General features: G+C 45.1%; 1 protein-coding gene across 1 annotated transcript in view; it reads left to right on the top strand.

The window, feature by feature from the left end:
• The window catches only part of atxn7 (ataxin 7), a 34,636-nt gene extending 14,560 nt beyond the window's left edge, over nucleotides 1-20,076 (top strand). The window contains exons 5-13 of the mRNA XM_014133430.3: nucleotides 552-656; nucleotides 12,174-12,432; nucleotides 13,072-13,352; nucleotides 13,600-13,682; nucleotides 13,834-14,102; nucleotides 14,213-14,411; nucleotides 14,627-14,748; nucleotides 15,887-16,910; nucleotides 17,119-20,076. Coding sequence (XP_013988905.1) covers nucleotides 552-656; nucleotides 12,174-12,432; nucleotides 13,072-13,352; nucleotides 13,600-13,682; nucleotides 13,834-14,102; nucleotides 14,213-14,411; nucleotides 14,627-14,748; nucleotides 15,887-16,910; nucleotides 17,119-17,136 — 2,360 coding nt within the window. The 3' untranslated portion in view covers nucleotides 17,137-20,076. The remainder of the gene's footprint in view (nucleotides 1-551; nucleotides 657-12,173; nucleotides 12,433-13,071; nucleotides 13,353-13,599; nucleotides 13,683-13,833; nucleotides 14,103-14,212; nucleotides 14,412-14,626; nucleotides 14,749-15,886; nucleotides 16,911-17,118) is intronic.
• The last annotated feature ends 6 nt before the right edge of the window (nucleotides 20,077-20,082 follow it).

Raw genomic sequence — 20,082 nt, forward strand, 5'->3', positions numbered from 1 at the left:
TGAATGAAGGTGTTATTTTTTGCCTGGAGGATTTAGTTTATTTGAATATTTGCAGGTACGGTCTCTGCCTCAGTTGCTCTCCAACCTCTTGTTTATTTGAAGTCACATATCATTCACAGGCTCTGACACTGGCTGTAGTTATCCTGCCTGCTTCACCCCTTAGGTGTGTAGCGTGTGGGTAGCCTGTCACTGTGTTTCTGCAGCAGTTAACCTTTGGAGTGCTGACTCGGTCATCTCCTTGTTCTTATCACTAGGTTGTTTCCTGTACTGTGAAATGGGGCTGGTACCCTCTTTGTGTGTGTGTGTAACCTTTACAAGTGTGCAATCAGTGTTTGTCTGGAATGATTGTTCTCACACCTGAATTAACCATAATTATCCTAGAGTATTGAATGCTTAGTTGCCTAGGCTTTATCTCCCTCCGTCTATAACACTGCATGGTTTCAAATGTTTCATTCAGAAACTTCCTGTGTCTACCTCCCTACAGTTTTCAATAGATACTGGTTGTCTTTATCCTGTTCATCTGTGTTCCCCCCCCCTCCATGGAACCACAGACATGCCCATATTTGGCCAGTGTCCAGCACAGGACGACTTCTACCTGGTGATGTGCAGCCACTGCAGCCAGGTGGTGAAGCCCCAGGCCTTCCAAGCGCACTACGGTAAGTCTCACACACACAAACCGAGCTGATCCAGGGTCGGGTTTAATCGTTTTTTTGTTTTATAGCTCTTCTGAAGGGTTTGGGCAGGGAGAGCATATTCTAGATTTATGCATTGGGGAAACCTGCTCGGCACTAATCTCTGTCAGAGTGACACAACTATAGAGTGCGTGTGCACGCATGTTCAGACACTATCACATTCGAAAGGATTAAAGCACCCCTCCCATTCTCCACCTCTGCACTCTCTATAACGTAACATGAGAAAGGAGTGCTCAGGCTTTTGATTTCCACCGCCTAAGACTTGTTTACAATTCTCCTGTTAATATTTGATGTGCTCCTCCGAGTCCACGCATCTCAGTGTGAGTGCAGTCTAAGTTATTGTTTTAGCATGTTAAGCTGTCCCTGAGATGTCTGAAGAGGTCTTAAAAGTACTACAAAGAGTAAAGGAGTATGTTTTTCCCTCTCTGCTGTGTGAGTTCTTAAACTGTTTTTTTGGCTGGCACGCTGGGAAGAATTGATGAATTATGGATTTTACAATCAAGAGATCGCTTTGCTGTGTATCTCGTTAAAACCAGCTTGGTGAACCCTCTGTGCTCACACACACACACACACACACACACACACACACACACACACCCATGTGCTTCAGTGCAATTATTAAGAGAACTGCTCTCTCCACAGACAAAGTGAGCACCTGTGAGGCAGAGGGTTAGATAATGTGGTGTAAACTCTCTCTCCCTCTGGCTAATTCGTTCGCATGAATAATCTATTTATTCCAGGTGTGCTTTAGGTTAAAGTTTGGAGACCTTTTAAAATAGATTTTAGTCTGTAAAATGTATAGGCCTACCTTCCCCTACAGTTATAATTGATACCTCCTAGTTAAGAAGAGCAAGGTATTATCTGTTCATTGAGCTGTTTCATTGAAGGATTACTTTTTTTGGTGAAATGGCCTAGTCTAAACTGTTGTGTGTAATTCTTGAAGAATTTGTGTTTTAATAACACAGTGCCTTCAGAAAGTATTCATACTCCTTGACTTATTCTACATTTTGTTGCGTTACAGCCTTAATTCAAAATGGATTAAATAGATGTATTTTCTCACCCATCTACACAATAGCCTGTGAAAACAACATGTTTTTCTAATTTATTGAAAATGAAATACAGAAATATCTCATTTACATAAGTATTCACACCCCAGAGTCAATACTTTGTAGAAGCACCTTTGGCAGAGATTACAGCTGTGAGTCTTTCTGGGTAAGTCTCTAAGCTTTCCACGCCTGGATTGTGGAACATTTGCCCATTTTATTCTTTTCAAAATTCTTCAAGCTTTGTCAAATTGGTTGTTGATCACTGCTAGACAACAATTTTCAGGTCTTGTCATAGATTTTCAAGTAGATTTAAGTAAAAACTGTAACTCAGCCACTCAGAAACATTCACTGTCTTCTTGGTTATCAACTCCAGTGTAGATTTGAAAGATTCCTGTATCTTTGTAGTGACTGGGTGTATTGATACTCCAGCAAAAGAGTAATTAATAACTTAATAATGCAGTTTTTTTTTTTTTACCCATCTTACCAATAGGTGCTGTTCTTTGCGAGGCATTGCTAAACCTCCTTGGTCTTTGTGGTTGAATCTTTGTTTGAAATTCACTTCTCGACTGAGGGACTTTACAGATATTTGTATGTGTGGGGTACAGAGATAAGGTAGCCATCTAAAAAATCACTATAAAAAATGTAGGAAATCACTAAAACACTATTATTGCACACAGTGAGAGTCCATGCCACTTATGTGACCTGTTAAGTCAATTCCTACTCCTGAACTTATTTAGCCTTGCCATAAGAAAGGGGTTGAATACTTATTGACTCAAGACATTTCAGCTTTTCATTTTTAACAAGCAAAAAAAATCAAACTGTTTCAGTTTGACATTGTTTTTTTGTGTGTAGGCCAGTGCCCAGCAAATCTCAATTTTAAGTTCAAGCTATACCACAGCAAAATGTGGAAAAAGTTAAGGGGTGTGAATACTTTCTGAAGGCACTTTGTTGGACATATCAATGTCCTCATGCAGAGGAATGGCGTTGTAATGCTTCAGGCATGCTTTTAGTAGCTTTAGTATGGATCCTTCAGTCTTTAGAACAAATTAGTTTGTAAAATGTCATGCAAGCAGTTTGCTTTTTAAACTTTAATTGGAATATTCACTTGATATATCTGGTATAGAGGTCGTGCCATCCAGGACCTCTATACCAGGCGGTGTCAGAGGAAGGCCTTAAAAATTGTCAGACTCCAGCCACCCTAGTCATAGACTGTTCTCTCTGCTACCGCACGGTAAACAGTACCGGAGCGCCAAGTCTAGGTCCAAGAGGCTTCTAAACAGCTTCTACCCCCAAGCCATAAGACTCCTGAACATCTAATCAAATGGCTACCCAGACTATTTGCACCCCTTTACGCTGCTGCTACTCTGTTATCTATGCGTAGTCTCTTTAATAACTCTACCTAAATGTACATATTACTTCAACTAACCAGTGCCCACACACATTGACTCTGTACCCGTACTGCTGCTGTTTAATTATTTGGTACTTTTATTTATTTTCTTCTTAAAACTACATTGTTGGCTTGTAAGTAAGCATTTCGCTGTAAGGTCTACACCTGTTGTATTCGGCACATGTGGCAAGTAAAATTTGATTTGATATCTCCAGTTTTATAGTGTAAACCTGGTAAGCCTCTGGCCTTTATTCCCTTCCTTTAGGTGTCTGAAAACGAATGGCACTTCCTTCCATTTCTACTCTGGGCTGGTCACTTAAGTCCATCTGTGTCCCAATATGCACACTAGTGTTGCGCTGTATACTGGTACCACGGTAATATCACGGTACCAAAATGTCATGATACTTAAGATACCAACATTTTTGAATACTGTATAGTACCGTTTCATATGATACTATACATTTTTTTGGGCCATACTGATCTAAAGAACCCACTGGCTGGCACATCTTATAAAATGTTTATAAATTCAGTTTGGCTTATAAATGTAATAATAAAAAATGTAAGCAACAGAAACTAGTCTCTTTATATGCACCGGTCCAATACTGTCCACTTCACTTTCATGCGCATATCATGTGTGGCAGCGCATCCCCTTCCAGCCATCACTCACCTGCACAAGGCAGTTTAAGTAGGCTTTGCAAGTTCGATGTCACCCAGCAGTGCTAGAGAGGAAAAACAGCTTGCAACTTTACAGCAAAGAAAACAACTTGTCTCTAGCTCAAATGGGGGGGAAAAAATAGTTGATAAAATTTCACACTATGCCACTGGCTGTTTTGAACTAACCCTGGGCCACTAATTATTGCTTTGATAACAATGTTGTGAAGTCATGTTACCTAGCTAGCTAGTAACCTGGTAACTTGACAGTAGTTCTCGACAAATTTGATTGGCACAGTTAGAAAGGAAAAGGGTCTGCTACTCGTGAGATGTGCTTCAAAGGTACGATTTATATAGGCCTAATGTAAGCCTAAACTATACTGAACAAAAATATAAACCCAACATGCAACAATTTAAAAGATTTTACTGAGTTCCAGTTCATATGGAAATCAGTCAATTGAAATAAATTCATTAGGCCCTAACCTATGGATTTCCCATAACTGGGAATACAGATGCACATCTGTTGGTCACAGTTGCCTAAAAAACAAATGGCATCACAATGGACCTCAGGGTCCCGTCGCAGTATTTCTGTGCATTCAAATTACCATCAATAAAATGCAATTTTGTCCGTAGTTTATGCCTGCCCATACCATAACCCCATCGCCACCATGGGGCACTGTGTTCACAAATTTCACATCAGCAAACCGCTCACCCACACGACACCATACACGTGGTCTGCGGTTGTGAGACCAGTTGGACATACTGCTAAATTCTCTAAAACGATGTTAGAGGTGGCTTATGGTAGAAATTAAATTATCAGTCAGCATGCCAATTGCACACTCCTTCAAAACATGAAGTCTGTGGCATTGTGCTGTGTGACAAAACTGCACATTTTAGTAACCTTTTATTGTCCCCAGCACAAGGTGCACCTGTGTAATGATCATGCTGTTAAATTAGCTGATGGATGGATTATCTTGGCAGAGGATAAATGCTCACTGAAAGGGATGTAAACCAATGTGTGCACAAAATTTGAGAGGACTTCGCTTTCTTTGCATATGGAACATTTCTGGGATCTTTTATTTCAGCTCATGACAATGAGACCAACACTTTACATGTTGCGTTTATATTTTTGTTCAGTGTATATCTAAAAATGCCAACATCGGCCCGATGTCTAGTTTAACACTGATGTGCAAAACCGATGTCAGAGCTGACATGCATACCTATATAACGTAGGTACATGACGTAATGGCGGCACTTTAAAATTTAGCGCTACACGTGCAACACAGCATTCCTAACCTAGCCCACAATGTCTGCTGTGTGGATCGAGCAGTCAACAAGTTGAGCGGTCATTTGAAAGAGTAAGAAAATTTCAGCGACAACTCCATGGCGAAGTCCATTAACGCCAAGATAATGGAATTTATTGCCTTGACAATCAACAGTTCTCCGTCGTGGGTGACGTTGGCTTTCACCGACTGGTTGAGCACCGGTACACACTGCCAAGTGCGCTATTTTTCAGATGTTGCCCTACCGGAGTTGCACAGTAATCGAGTCACTGCTAAAAAAACAAACATTTAAAAAACATTAAACGCACTGCTATTAGCTTCAAGACTGACATTTGGACCACTGATATCAACCCCATGAGCATGCTGAGTCTGACAGCACAGTGGATCATCGAGGATTTCGTACTGAGGAAAGTTATATTGCATGCTCATGAATGTGCTGGTTGTCATACCGCTGCTGCCATTTCAATGGCATTTGAGAACATGTTTGAAACGTGGAAATATGAACATACTAGCTAGCTCCATTCGAACAACTGACTCGAGAAATAAGCTCATCAACTGCGCCTGCAGCAGACGTGATACCCTCCGTCACGGCATTGAAACGCCTGCTCAACAAAGCGATTCGGTGGCGTTCTCTTTACCACCATGCTCGATACTATGTACAAGGACCGCTACTTCGATGCAGACAATAAACAGGGTTTACGTGAAATGTTAGACACAGCTGGACAAGATGGAAACGGACACAGTGAGGAAGAGGCGCCACAGACAGAGCTGAAACTTCACTGCTTGACATGTATGATGAAATCCTGTAAGAGAATTAACCGACTGAACAAATGAACCCATGAAACAGCACAGCAAGTAAGTGAAAGAAATAGGTTTTGATTTTGTTTTACTAGTAATGGGGACATGCGTAATTGGCAAAAAAAACTTTTTGGCGTGTGTGTGTAAACATTATTTTACTAGGCAAGTCAGTTAAGAACAAATTCTTATTTATAATGACGCCAAACCCGGACGACACTGGGCCAATTGTGCCCCGCCCTATGGGACTCCCAATCACAGCCGGATGTGATACATCCTGGATTCGAACCAGGGACTGTAGTGACTCCTCTTGCACTGAGATTCAGTGCCTTAGAACAGTGTGTGTGTGTGTGTGTGTGTTAACTATTTAACTGTACTAGAATGCTTAAAAGGCCGCTAAAATTTTTATTATCGGTATTGTTTTCTTTTTGGCAAGGAAAATATAAGATATCGGTATCGGCCAAAAATGTCATATCGGTGCATCACTACTTTCTGGTGTTCTTTACATCCTGGTTGGTACCTAATGTTTTTACATTTGGGGGCAGTGTGCATGTGTTTGGTGTGTGTCTGTGTGTTAACTGAAGAGGTTTCATGCAGTGTTTTCCCCTTACTGCCACAATGACATGCAGATCATTATGCATGTATGTTCCTTCCTCCCAGGCCTTTGCAAATATGCCGTATTCTATTATACAGTCGTGGCCAAAAGTTTTGAAGGACACAAATATTAATTTCCACGAAGTCTGTTGCTTCAGTGTCTTTAGATACTGAAGTAAAATTACAAGCATTTCATAAGTCTCAAAGGCTTTTATTGACAATTACATGAAGTTGATGCAAAGAGTTAATATTTGTAGTGTTGACCCTTTTTCAAGACCTCTGCAATCCGCCCTGGCATGCTGTCTATTAACTTCTGGGCCACATCCTGACTGATGGCAGCCCATTCTTGCATAATCAATGCTTGGAGTTTGTCAGAATTTGTGGGTTTTTGTTTGTCCACACGCCTCTTGAAGATTGACCACAAGTTCTCAATGGGATTAAGGTCTGGGGAGTTTCCTGGCCATGGACCCAAAATATCGATGTTTTGTTCCCCGAGCCACTTAGTTATCACTTTTGCCTTATGGCAAGGTGCTCCATCATGCTGGAAAAGGCATTGTTCGTCACCAAACTGTTCCTGGATGGTTGGGAGAAGTTGCTCTCGGAGGATGTGTTGGTACCATTCTTTATTCACGGCTGTGTTCTTGGGCAAAATTGTGAGTGAGCCCACTCCCTTGGCTGAGAAGCAACCCCACACATGAATGGTCTCAGGATGCTTTACTGTTGGCATGACAAGGACTGATGGTAGCGCTCACCTTGTCTTCTCCGGACAAGCTTTTTTCCGGATGCTCCAAACAATCGGAAAGGGGATTCATCAGAGAAAATGACTTTAGCCCAGTCCTCAGCAGTCCAATCCCTGTACCTTTTGCAGAATATCAGTCTGTCCCTGATGTTTTTCCTGGAGAGAAGTGGCTTCTTTGCTGCCCTTCTTGACACCAGGCCATCCTCCAAAAGTCATTGCCTCACTGTGCGTGCAGATGCACTCACACCTGCCTGCTTCCATTCCTGAGCAATCTCTGTACTGGTGGTGCCCCGATCCCGCAGCTGAATCAACTTTAGGAGATGGTCCTGGCGCTTGCTGGACTTTTTTGGGCGCCCTGAAGCCTTCTTCACAACAATTGAACCGCTCTCCTTGAAGTTCTTGATGATCCTAGAAATGGTTGATTTAGGTGCAATCTTGCTGGCAGCAATATCCTTGCCTGTGAAGCCCATTTTGTGCAAAGCAATGATGACGGCACGTGTTTCCTTGCAGGTAACCATGGTTGACAGAGGAACAACTGATTCCAAGCACCACCCTCCTTTTGAAGCTTCCAGTCAGTTATTCGAACTCAATCAGCATGACAGAGTGATCTCCAGCCTTGTCCTCGTCAACACTCACACCTGTGTTAATGAGAGAATCACTGACATGTCAGCTGGTCCTTTTGTGGCAGGGCTGAAATGCAGTGGAAATGTTTTTTGGGGGATTCAGTTCATTTGCATGGCAAAGAGGGACTTTGCAATTAATTGCAATTCATCTGATCACTCTTCATAACATTCTGGAGTATATGCAAATTGCCATCATACAAAGTGAGGCAGCAGACTTTGACAATTTATATGTGTGTCATTCTCAACTTTTGGCAATGACTACAGTGTGAAGTTAAATGCAATTTGTTGTATTGAGTAGAAGTGTGAATATCAGTGACAGGTTTTAGCACATGCGCATAACATTTAGAAAACTAGAACAAGCGTCGGGGGGGCAAACGGGACATTAGGCCACCCTGAATATTTTTCCACTCTGGTATTGCAATACTACTTGGTGTCATGATGCTTGGCCTGGTATGGTGTCGTGACAACACTAATGCACACATTACTTCACATATTAATAACACCATAGTGCCCTCAAAGCTCATCACTAAGCTGAGGACCCTGGGAATTAACACCTCCCTCTGCAACTGGATCCTGGACTTCCTGACGGGCCGCCCCCAGGTGGTAAGGGTAGGTAACAACACATCAGCCACGCTGATCCTCAACACGGGGGCCCCTCCTGTACTCCCTGTTCACTTATGACTGCACGACTCCACCATCATTAAATTTGCCGATGACACAACAGTGTGACAGCCTATAGGGAGGAGGTCAGAGACCTGGCTGTGTGGTGCCAGGATAACAACCTCTCCCTCAACGTGATCAAGACAAAGGAGATGATTGTGGACTACAGGAAAAGGAGGAATGAGCACGCTCCCAGTCTCAACGATGGGGCTGTAGTGGAGCAGGTTGAGAGCACCAAGTTCCTTGGTGTCCACATCACCAACAAACTATCATGTTCAAACACACCAAGACAGTCGTGAAGAGGGCCTGAAAAATCTATTTCTCCTCAGGAGACTGTAAAGGTTTGGCATGGGTCCTCAAAGTTCTACAGCTGCGCCATTGAGAGCATCCTGACTGGTTGCATCACTGCCTGGTATGGCAACTGCTCGGCCTCCGACCGCAAGGCACTACAGAGGGTAGTGCGTATGGCCCAGTACATCACTGGGGCTAAGAGTCCTGCCATCCAGGACCTCTATACCAGACGGTGTCAGAGGAAGGCCCTAAAAATTGTCAGACTCCAGCCACCCTAGTCATAGACTGTACTCCGCTACCGCATGGCAAGCGGTACCGGAGCACTTAGTCTAGGTCCAAAAAGGCTTCTTAACAGCTTCTACCCCCAAGCCATGAGACTCCTGAACATTGCCCCCCCCCCCTTTAACGATGCCTACATGTACATATTTCCTCGACTAACCTGAAGGGGGCCTTCACATTGACTCTGTACCGGTACCCCTTTATATAGCCTCGCTATTGTTATTTTACTGCTGCTCTTGAATTATTTATTTGCATTTTTTATGTTTTACTTATCTATTTTTTTACTTATTTTTCTAAACGGCAATGTTGGTTAAGGGCTTGTAAGCATTCACTGTAAGGTCTATCTATACCTGTTGTATTCAGCACATGTGACAAATAAAATTAGATTTGTTTTATGTTAGCGTGGACATTGGGATCCATACTATTTAAATTGACCAGTCAAGGCCACGGGGCTTCAGTGGAATCACTACTCTCCTTTTACAGTGCAGTGTTTTATTCAACATTTCCTTTGGGACAGAAACAAACAGCTAAGCCTGTAATATTTCATCACTGATTGTTGCTGGTTATGCAGTGATCAGGATTGGCCACAAGAGGGAGACAGGTGTCATTGGTGACACTCATTGGTCATGTGGCAAGAGTCACAACAATCATGGACTAATAGCAAATGTGAATAGAGTAGCAAATACAGAAGTTTGTACTTTCCACATACATTGAGGTTAGCTTAGTGCTGGTGTGGTTGCACCTGACTACTTCAGTGTAGTTGATTAACAGGACTTCCACCTTCAATGTTGTGCAATAACATTGATTCAGATGGGTCACACGCTGGTACCACAGACTGCCTGTCAGTCTCATCTGCATAATCTCACTGATTTGATAGGCTCGGCATTATGAAGTTCCATAGTAGGCCTGTTCATTCATTGGTTTTCCAGTGTACCGTGTGTTAATGCAGGACTCAACAGTTCCTATCTGAAGCCGACTGAACTTGTCTGGTCAGTGAAACACTAGTGAACTTCTATTAAAATAATGAGCTCATCTCTGCAAGGTACCACAGAGGGACCCTCCCTTTTCTGCCCTGGATGTAGTCTGTGTAGTTGTACATGACTTTCACTCCATGAAGCCACAGTGTTGCTGCTGGTAGGAAGGCCATTAGCTGAGGGAGTCTGCTGAAGGCCAATGCACTGTGATTCTCCCATCTAGACTGTCTCACCTCATTCTCCTGTATTGCTTGAAGCCCATCCATATGCTGTTTGAACAGTGGAGCCCCTGGGTATAGTACAGGGAGCAGCTAGCCTGGTGCTGTGGGCAGGAGTGACACACTGGAGTTTAAACAGGCACTAGGCAGGCAGCTCCGCTCCTCTTTTATTCATTCATTTATTAATCCGGTCGCTGAACAAAGATCCTCTCCTCACAGCTATATGCTAGTACTCAGCAGTGACTGACTGTGAGACTACAGATCTGGGATCAGCACAAGCAGAGCTATAGTATGTTCTGAGGAGAGCAGGCCTGCACAGGACCATGTAAATCATTTTGATTGGCCCTAGCTGCTTTGTGTAGCCTACACTGAGTGCTGTAGACCTATGCTGTGGCCCACTTTCCAAAATGTACCCCAGCAAGCCTGTCTCCTCTGTAGCCAGGGATTCCCCGGCCCTCTAGAGAGACTACTGTTATTTGCCAGTGTGAGAATAGACTGTAATGCTGCTCCTCTCCTCGGTCTCTGTTTTCCTGTTCTATTGGTCTGCCAGGACCTCTCTCGCTGGCTGGCTGGCTCTCAGCATTTGGCAGGCGTTGTGGGAACGTCATGCTGGGGAAGCCTGCTCGCGCTTGAGTGTGGGTTATGCAGCGACGTCTGCCTTGGACTGAGTGGCAGCTATGGGTTGGGGGAGGTTGGCGAGAGGCTGTTGGGTGCTATCCTGTTAGCAGGAAGGCAGTGGGTCATGGGTAGGAGGGTGGAAGAGGTGTGAAGCTCCAGCTTGGCACAGAGAGGGGCTTTGTCACAGCAGAGGGAGAAGAAGGGCCTGGGCCTGGAGGCGTTGCTCTGTTAGCTAGCTGGGGTGGTGTGGGGCTGGGAGTGGCAGCTGTGCGTTCTGCCCTGCTCTACTGCTGCTCTCCCACTGAGACAGCCTCGGCATGCAGCCCAGACCTGCATGGGCTTAGCAGAAGGTTAGTTGGAGTTTCGTTTTAACTCGCCACGCCACCACGAGCCAGCCAGGCAGACTATTTCCCACTAATCCTGCTCTGATCTGCTCTCTTTATCTATTGCTCTCATCCTCTCGCTCCATTCTCTTGTTATCTGCCCTCTCATTCACTGATTGTCTGTTTCTGTCTTTATGTCTGTAGGCTTATGTCTCCTTCTTTCTGACACACTTTTCTCCATGGATAGAAGATGAAACATGTTTGTTGTGCTGCTCTACTGGTTGGGAGGAGGTAGTGCAGTCTGTCTTATCTGGCTGTAAAATGGTCAGATTAACCCTCTCATGACTGGAACGGCCTTCAGCTGCTTCGGCCTGAAGAGCTATACCTCTCGCATTCTCTCACATGCTTTCTTCCTCTCTTGCTGTATAGCTTTCATTTTCTCTTACTGTCTGTTTTACTTTCAAGTTCTCGTGTAGTGTGCTTGTTCAGATTGTGTTAGTTTGTGGAGTGAGTGCTCGATAACATTAGAAATAAGTGTTTAGGCTAAATACTGCAATGCGGATTTTCCCTTTTGTCCAGTTAAGCAGCTCTTTTTCCTCCTAGTTACATTTTTTTTCTTCTGGTGTCAGTATTTTCTTGTATCAGTTATTTTAAGCCTAACCGTTCCATTCTGTTTCAGACAGGAAATCACGCTCCTGACCAGTATTTTTATTTCAGGTGAATTGGCCTGGATCAGCAAGGCTTTACAGTCTTTGTTTTTAAAACTACCCATTTTTGACTTTGTGTTTAGTACATTATTACCCACTTATACTAGTGTTTATTCACACATTGATTCCATGCACATTTATTGCAAAAATGTACCTGTCCAAAGGCCTGTTTCAAGAAAAAAATGGAACACTAGTTACTACCTTCTGATTTATGTGCCTGTGTCGATGCTTGTTGGTCATGTCTCTGTGTGGACTGTAGTTCATCCCTAACCTGCTTTTCCACTGACCCCTAGAGAGAAGACACAGCTCGGCCAGCAAGCCCCCCTCCACCTCGGCCCCCTCGTCAGCCTTCTCCCTGTCTGCTCTGTCTCGGAGCAGGGGCAGTGGGGCTGGTCCCGGGGCCGGGGGGGTCAGTGGAGGGGCCATGGGCCGCTCCTCCAGTGGGACCAGCGCCTCGTCCAACTCCAAAATCCTCAAACCAGCCAAAGAGAAGCTGCCAGGCATCCAGCAGAGACCTCACTTACCTCTCTTCAGGGAGCTCAATGACAAAATGTAAGCCATGCCTAACCTAGCTGCTGAACCATTAGCTTTTATTCTTTTTTAAGTTCATTTTTATTTAACTAGGCAGTCCGTTAGGGACAAATTCTTATTTACAATGACAGCCTACCCCGGCCAAACCCGGACGACACTGGGCCAATTGTGCGCCGCCCTATGGGACTCTCAATCACGGCCGGATGTGATACAGCCTGGATTCGAACCAGGGACTGTAGTGACACCTCTTGCACTGAGATGCAGTGCCTTAGATAGCTGCGCCACTCGGGAGCCCTTGTTGAACCCAAGAAAAACGTGTTGTCATGTTGAACTTCATCCCCCCACCTCTGATAGCCCTGCTTTATGTTTACTTCTCTCACTTCAAGTCCTCCCCTCCCTGCTCCTCAGAAGTCTAGCTCTGACTGACATCTCCCCGTGCTACCCTCCATTTGAATGAGCCCCTTAAAGAGTGTTAAAAAGAGATCCTTTATCAAACTCCACTCAAAACATGTTGGCTTTCTACTTGGGGATTTAAACACACTTCAAACTCTACCTAAACCTGTTCTGTTGAAATGAAATGATTTCTCTGAGATCTTTGATTTGCTGCTATAGATAAACTCCCGCCATCCCTCACTCCATCTGTCCATCTCTCTCTTCCAGCCTGACCCCTGCGGTCAAAGTGGAGAAGATGCGTCTGAAGGTGGATGTGTGGGCCAAGCTGGTGCAGGCTCCCTTGGCCGCCACGGCGTCGTCCTCCAGCAGCACTGTGAGCTCCTCATCACCCCTGAAGCCAGGCCTTAACTGTCCCTCCATACCAAAGGCTCCCTTGCTGGCCCCTGGCCAGATCCCCAACGGCAAGGGCCACATCTCCCTCTCTGCCCTGGACAAGAAGCAGGACAACAGCTCCAGTAACAGACAACACCTCCACAAGAGACTGTCAGGTGAGAGGAGATGATAAGGAATTGTCTGTAATATGGTTTGGTGCAATAGATTTAGAAAATCAGTAATTTATCCAAGCACTGACATGTCATAGCCAAACAGTAAAACCTTTTATCCCAGAAATGCCACTAACTGAATACTGTTTTTCTGCTATCGCTCTCTCTTCCTTTTCTTGTTCTCGCTCTCTCTTTCTCGCTCTCTTTCTTGCTCTCTCTTTCTCGCTCTCTTTCTTGTTCTCTCTTCCATCAGAACGAGAGTTTAATCCAGATATCCACTGTGGGGTCCTGGATATGACAGCTCGGAAGCCATGCACACGATCCCTAACATGCAAGGTACCAAGCCCTCTCTTCTGCCCCCCTTCTCTCTGTTCTGTGTGGTTAGGAAATATTCCTTGTCACATTTCCTAGGTCTTTAAGCAGCCTCCAGACTCTGAGTGCCGCTCATCCTGACCTAACATACCCTTTGGCCTTCTCCCTCCCTCAGACACATTCCCTAAGCCAGCGGAGGGCAGTGCTGGGCCGGAGGAAGCGCTTTGACACACTGTTAACTGAGCACAAGAGCAAAGCCCGGGAACGGGAGCTGCAGCACACCCACCCCCAGCAGATCCCCCCTCTCAGGGACCCCCACCCCTCCCCCTCCCGGCTCGCCCCCCACCACGACCCCCACCAGGTCGCTCAAGGCAACAGAGCCGCCGACGCCACCAAGCCTTTGGTGCTCGGCAAACCCAAACCTCAAAATCCTGGTCTTCCACGGTGAGTCACTCCATGTACTCTTCCTGGGTACCCAACATCCAACAACTACTTTTTGCAATGTGGTACAGCCAGTACCTGCATCCCTAAATCACTGTTTCCTCTGCTCTCAGACTGAACAGCAGTATCTCTCACGGAGGTGGCGGTATCCTGGGAGACCCCTCGTTGGTCCACGAGTCGCCCCACCACTCTACGCCCGCCCCCGACGGGGTCTCCTGCCTGTCCAGTGATGAGGGGGAGAACGAGGAAAGGGAGGAAGGCACAGACAAACTGGACTGTCACTATTCAGGTTACCAACCACGGCCGGCAGCTGTAAGTCACTTTATATTTAACTCTTACAGGAATATGCTCTACATTTATTTAGCCCTTAAATTCACACCACAGCAACAATGAAACAAAAGCATAGCCAGATGCATGAAAAATCAGTCTTCAACCTGTTTTTAATGGCTCTATAAACAGTACCAACCTCCATTGAGTGGCAGCTTTTACCGTCCAGTTTGTTAACTGTTTCCCTCCCTGCTGCTCAGTACTGCACCTTTGGAAGTCGACTATTTGGGAGTAGCTGCTACTCGTTTGACCGGCGCTGGGATCGAATGCGATGTGCTCTTACTGCCATGATGGACAAGCACGTCAACACTCAGATGTGGAAGTAAGTCTGTACATTCATTAGACCAGCGTTCCATAATACCTACCTAATCCACAAACCTATTGCAAAGTCACTGAGGCAGGGAGCAATAGTGTTGCCGGTGTCGTGGAAATATTCTGTCAATATTTCTCAAATACCGGAGCCTGTGAGTTCAATTAGACTTTATTACAAAGTAATAAAAGCCGAGCTGGTTCATGAACCACTTTGTAATAAAGTCTAATTGAACTCACAGGCTCCGGTATTTGAGAAATATTGACAGAATATTTCCACGACACCGGGTGGTGAAGGGAGATCTAGTGCTGTATGGGACACCATTAGGCTATTTATCTCCGGTTCTGGAGGGCCGGAACACTTCTGGTTTTCATACTCTCCTAATTAGGGACACCAGAGGGGTATACCACAAAGCAGGATCAATGAGTTGGCCTGCTAATTTTGATGAACATCCATAAATAACTATTGATTTTCTGGTTAATTAAGAAAGCTAAACTTAGATATTTGTTTTTGGTTGTTGAGTCAATGAGACCATGCCCATTTCAAGCTCAACTTTTATTTGTTTCAAAGATATTTCAGAACATTTAGGCAAGTTAGCTGACATTGATCCTGCTTTGTATTATACCCCATGTCTCTCCAGGACGGTCCTGTGCTGACTCCTCTCTGTGTGTAAAGCAGTTCTCATGTCTCTCCAGGACGGTCCTGTGCTGACTCCTCTCTGTGTGTAAAGCAGTTCTCATGTCTCTCCAGGACGGTCCTGTGCCGACTCCTCTCTGTGTGTAAAGCAGTTCCCATGTCTCTCCAGGACTGTCCTGTGCTGACTCCTCTCTGTGTAAAGCAGTTCTCATGTCTCTCCAGGACGGTCCTGTGCCGACTCCTCTCTGTGTAAAGCAGTTCCCATGTCTCTCCAGGACGGTCCTGTGCCGACTCCTCTCTGTGTAAAGCAGTTCCCATGTCTCTCCAGGACGGTCCTGTGCTGACTCCTCTCTGTGTGTAAAGCAGTTCCCATGTCTCTCCAGGACTGTCCTGTGCCGACTCCTCTCTGTGTAAAGCAGTTCCAGTTTCTATCCAGGACGGTCTTGTGCTGACTCCTCTCCTATGTGTAAATGTTACTGATGGGAATGCACATTGTGGTCTGTTTGTGTTATAGGAAAATCCCTTTGGCCTTGGAGAACTCCTCCCCTGCGCCGGCCCACAGGACAAGCACAAACTCCCTGTCCTCATCCCACGGTAGCACCCCTGCCTCAGGCTTCCTCAGCCCCTCCTCTGCGCCCCCTCCGCCCCCCTACACCCAGTCCTACGACAGCAAGTCTGTGCTCTCGTACGGGACCACCTTAAACGCTCGTGCCTCCCAGGGCACGGCTGACCACCCTGCCTACAGCGCAGCACAGGCCAGACAAGTGTCTTCGTCGCCCCAGATGCCTTCAGCCCACTCCTCGGTCACCACTCTGGCTTCAGGACGACCGCTCAAGTCCAGATCCAGTGGCAAGTCCTTCAGACCCCGGGAGTCTTCCTCCACAGCCGCCATAACCAACTCCACCAGCGGGGGCAGCACTAGCCTCAGCTCGGGGAAGAAGAAGAAGAACAGCTCCCTCCTCACATCGTCTCATGCTACCACCTACTCCTCAGAGTCCTCTTCCAACCCCACCTCTTCCTCCTCTTTCTCCTTCAAGAAGAACTGCACGGTAAACAGTGGCAGCTCAGGGAGCACATCCCACCACGCCCCACTAGTCCCCTCATCTCACAGCGGTGTCCACAGTGTGGGACTTAACTGTGGCCCCAATGCCAGGACCAACTCCCTCAGTCTGAAGGCAGAGCCCTCGGGGCCAGCGGGGGTGTCGGGGCCCGGGGTCAGAGGACCCCCCTCGGGCAGCCCGGCCGAGTCCATCAAAAGGATGAGTGTTGTGATGAACAGCAGTGACTCCACCCTCTCCCTGGGGCCTTTTGTCCACCAGGCCTCAGAGCACCACAGCAGGTTCAGCCATGCCCACACTGATGGCCGCCTGGAGGGGAAGAAACGCAAGGGCTCCCCCGCTGCCAGCTCCGTCAACAGTGGAGGTGGACCAGGCAGGCCCAAAGTGGCCAAGTCTCCAGCAATCAACAACATCCACGGCAAACATGGACGCACAATCCCAGGAGGCCCAGGGCTCCCCAACAACTCCCTCATCCATCAGGTGGGTTGGACCCCCACAGCCTCTCACACTGGCTGCTAATGCGTCCTGTCATCAACCAGTCAATCTCTTTATCTGTTGGGAAATTTACTGTGGAGTTAGGATTTATCTGGCTTCAACATATGTACATATATTGACGTTAGACAAAACATAAACTAAAAATCTCCAATGTAATCTATCATTTAAAAACCCTGCCACTCTCTCTCCCCAGCCAAAGGCCCGCCCCTGACGACAGCAGTGGCTGTGTCCTCTGTATGGAACCGAGGGGCGGATGATAAAGGGGCAACCTGTACACTGCTCTGGACTGCACGAGGCCTTCTAATGCCTTACTCTCAGCTTCCCATGATCCTCAGGGTGGAGGTGATCTGGTCTATAGTGGAACTATTTCTCCTAAAGCCATGTGGAGGTGGCAGGCGTTAGCCCTGGGGTGGGTCTCACCTGGCCCCCTGTCAGTCAGTGTTGTCCTGAGGTAGGTCTTCCTAGGGGGAGGAGAGGAGGGAGTTGCAGCCTTCCTGCCCTTTGATCTCCATGTTGAAGTTCCAGAGGTACAGAGGGAGGGTGAAGGGCTGGCACAACAGCCATGGCACCGCCCACCCACCATCATGATGCAGAGCCACTGGGAGTGACTGGAGAGCCAACAAGCCGCAATCTGTTGGTATCTGACGATCTCTTCCGTGTGTGTGTGTGTGTGTGTGTGAGTGAGTGAGAGTGTTTGACTTTGTTACGTCAGATTCTACTGGACTACTGGAAATTGAAACTTACACCTGCAGGCCTGAACTCAGAAGCCTTGAACAGAGAGGGCAGGAAGACAAACTGTCACTTACATAACTTCAATCACATTTTGTTGGTTTGAATCATTGTGGCGTGTGTGTAGATACCGCCATGTTATGTACAGTAGCCAGAGATAACGACATGAGCAGATCCACACATGACCCAAACAATTATGCAAGTGTTACTTTTTTATGTTTCTTATCATGTTTTCACTGAATTTAACTACAGAAGTCTGGAGATTAGGGGGGAAAAGGTCAATTGTGAAAAAGGATGCCTGATGTGACAATTTGATTGAATGGTTGTGAAAGAGGGACTACTGCTCTTGGGACTAGAAGGTTCTATCTGAAAAAATATGATTGAGATAATTAGCTTTAAAACTAAGCAGTTTTTATATTGTATTCTTTTGAAATGAACATGAATTGGGGTATTTCAAGTACTATATAGGTAGAGAACATTGAACAGAACAAGGCTGTCAATAACTACATTTGAACAAAAATGCAGATTTTACCTTATAGTCCCAAGCTCAAAGTCGTAATTCCTACAATTATTAACATTTTACTAATGAACAGCCACAGTAGACCTAGCCCTAACTGTGAACAGCACTAAACAAATACAGACCCACTACTTGCTTTAGGACATTTAAGTTGTGCTTATTTGCCCCAAAAGCTAGCCAAAGGCAGCCATCTGTTTCTCCCACCATAGTCTGTAACCACTATCCCAGCTATGGCTATTAGTTTCCATTCCGGTACCTTTAGTAATGTCACAATACTGTGTTGTTTGTGAGTAGAGGAGTTTGTAATGACTGACATCACACTTGTATGTCCTTCGTCAAGCATGAAGTCTTAAACTGGCAATACTTCCCTCTGTCTGAGATGATGCTCCTTGGGAGGTGTGAGATTCATGGAGATGGCTTCAGAGTAAGTTACTACTTTTTTGTAACTCCTGTAAATTTCGTAAACTCCACTGATGTCAGGCAGCAGAGTAGCTGAGTGTTTTGTATCTTACTTTAGCTTTTTCTTGTATGTATTGAACAAACATCGAAGTATCCCTATTTCAGAATACATATTTTGTTAACGAATTGTACATATTGAAATATGTATTTTTGCACAGGCATTTTCTTATACAAAATGTTTTGGTACAATTGAGATTATTTATTTAGTAATTGAAATAACACGTTTAAGAACTTAACTTATTTGAAGTGGTTCACTGCCAAGTCTAACGCAATAGGCCTATAACTAGAGGTTGAAGCATCTCATGAATCATGTACTGGGATCCTTTAAAAGGTGAAGTGTTTCCACTGTAGCATGTGTTTGTGTGATAGACAATATGTTTTGTTTGAACTCTAAGGTCTCACTTGTGCTTTTTACTTTTTTCAAGTTGCCTCAATCAAAAAATGATTAGAATTTTGTGACCCAAATAGCCTGATTCTGAAATGCCCCGCAGGCTGAAAGCTGTGCCAGTTGTCTAAGCGATTTCTATGAATTCACTCAACTACTTTGGCTGCATTCATGTTTACACAGGCAGCCCAATTCTGATTAGATTTTTCTCCAATAACAGATCTTTTTTCAGAGCTGATCTAGTCAAAAGACCAATTAAAGAAAAAAAAGAATTGGGTTGCCTGTGTAAACACGACCTCTGTAGATGTAGACTTCAACATTTCATCATTGAAACTTTCCTTTAAGGCTGAAGGGACTTAAGCAATCATGATAAACAGTGCAACTGCTTGCATCATTGTTGCCAAACATAATTTGAAGCTCAGCATTAAGGACATTTATTTTTCAGCTTTTCAAAATGCTGAAATTAAGAAAGTGCCTGAATTTGTTTCACACTGTTTGAGGACAGTTTTTTTTTAACCTTACTTGAATGTTCAGTGTTTTAGGAGCTCGCTTTTAAAATCTGCCTATGAACCCTAAATGTGGTAAAAAAAAAAAAAAAAAGGCTTGTCAACTAGCTGGTATGAAACCTTGGCGTTAACTTTATCTATGTTTTCCAGATTGGGTGCAGACCAGGGGGTGTTGAAGCTTCCTGGTCAATTATGAATTGCTTGTAGCAGGTTCAGTAAAGTGTTTTGTTTACCCTCAACCTCCACTGAAAACGCTAACCTTGTTTTCATGTGATGGAAACTTTGCAAAGATGTTTATCAAGTACCACAGACTTGGAATGTGAAAGTGAGACAACACAGCTTGCGGGAGGAAAATATCCTCAGTAAGAGCGTGCGTAGTTTTTGTATACATTATCAGAATCATTTGATCAGCTGGACTTGTATTGGCTGCTATGTAATTCATGAACAAACATGGTAGGTTAGATTTACTTAATATTTAAAGAAGATTGTATATTCTATTTGTTTTGTAACAGGTTTCTGTAAATAAATAATTTATACAGCTATTTATACAGAAAACTTGCG

This window comes from Salmo salar, chromosome 12, assembly GCF_965601325.2.
Source record: "Salmo salar chromosome 12, fSalSal1, whole genome shotgun sequence".
In the NCBI taxonomy this organism is placed as follows: domain Eukaryota; kingdom Metazoa; phylum Chordata; class Actinopteri; order Salmoniformes; family Salmonidae; genus Salmo; species Salmo salar.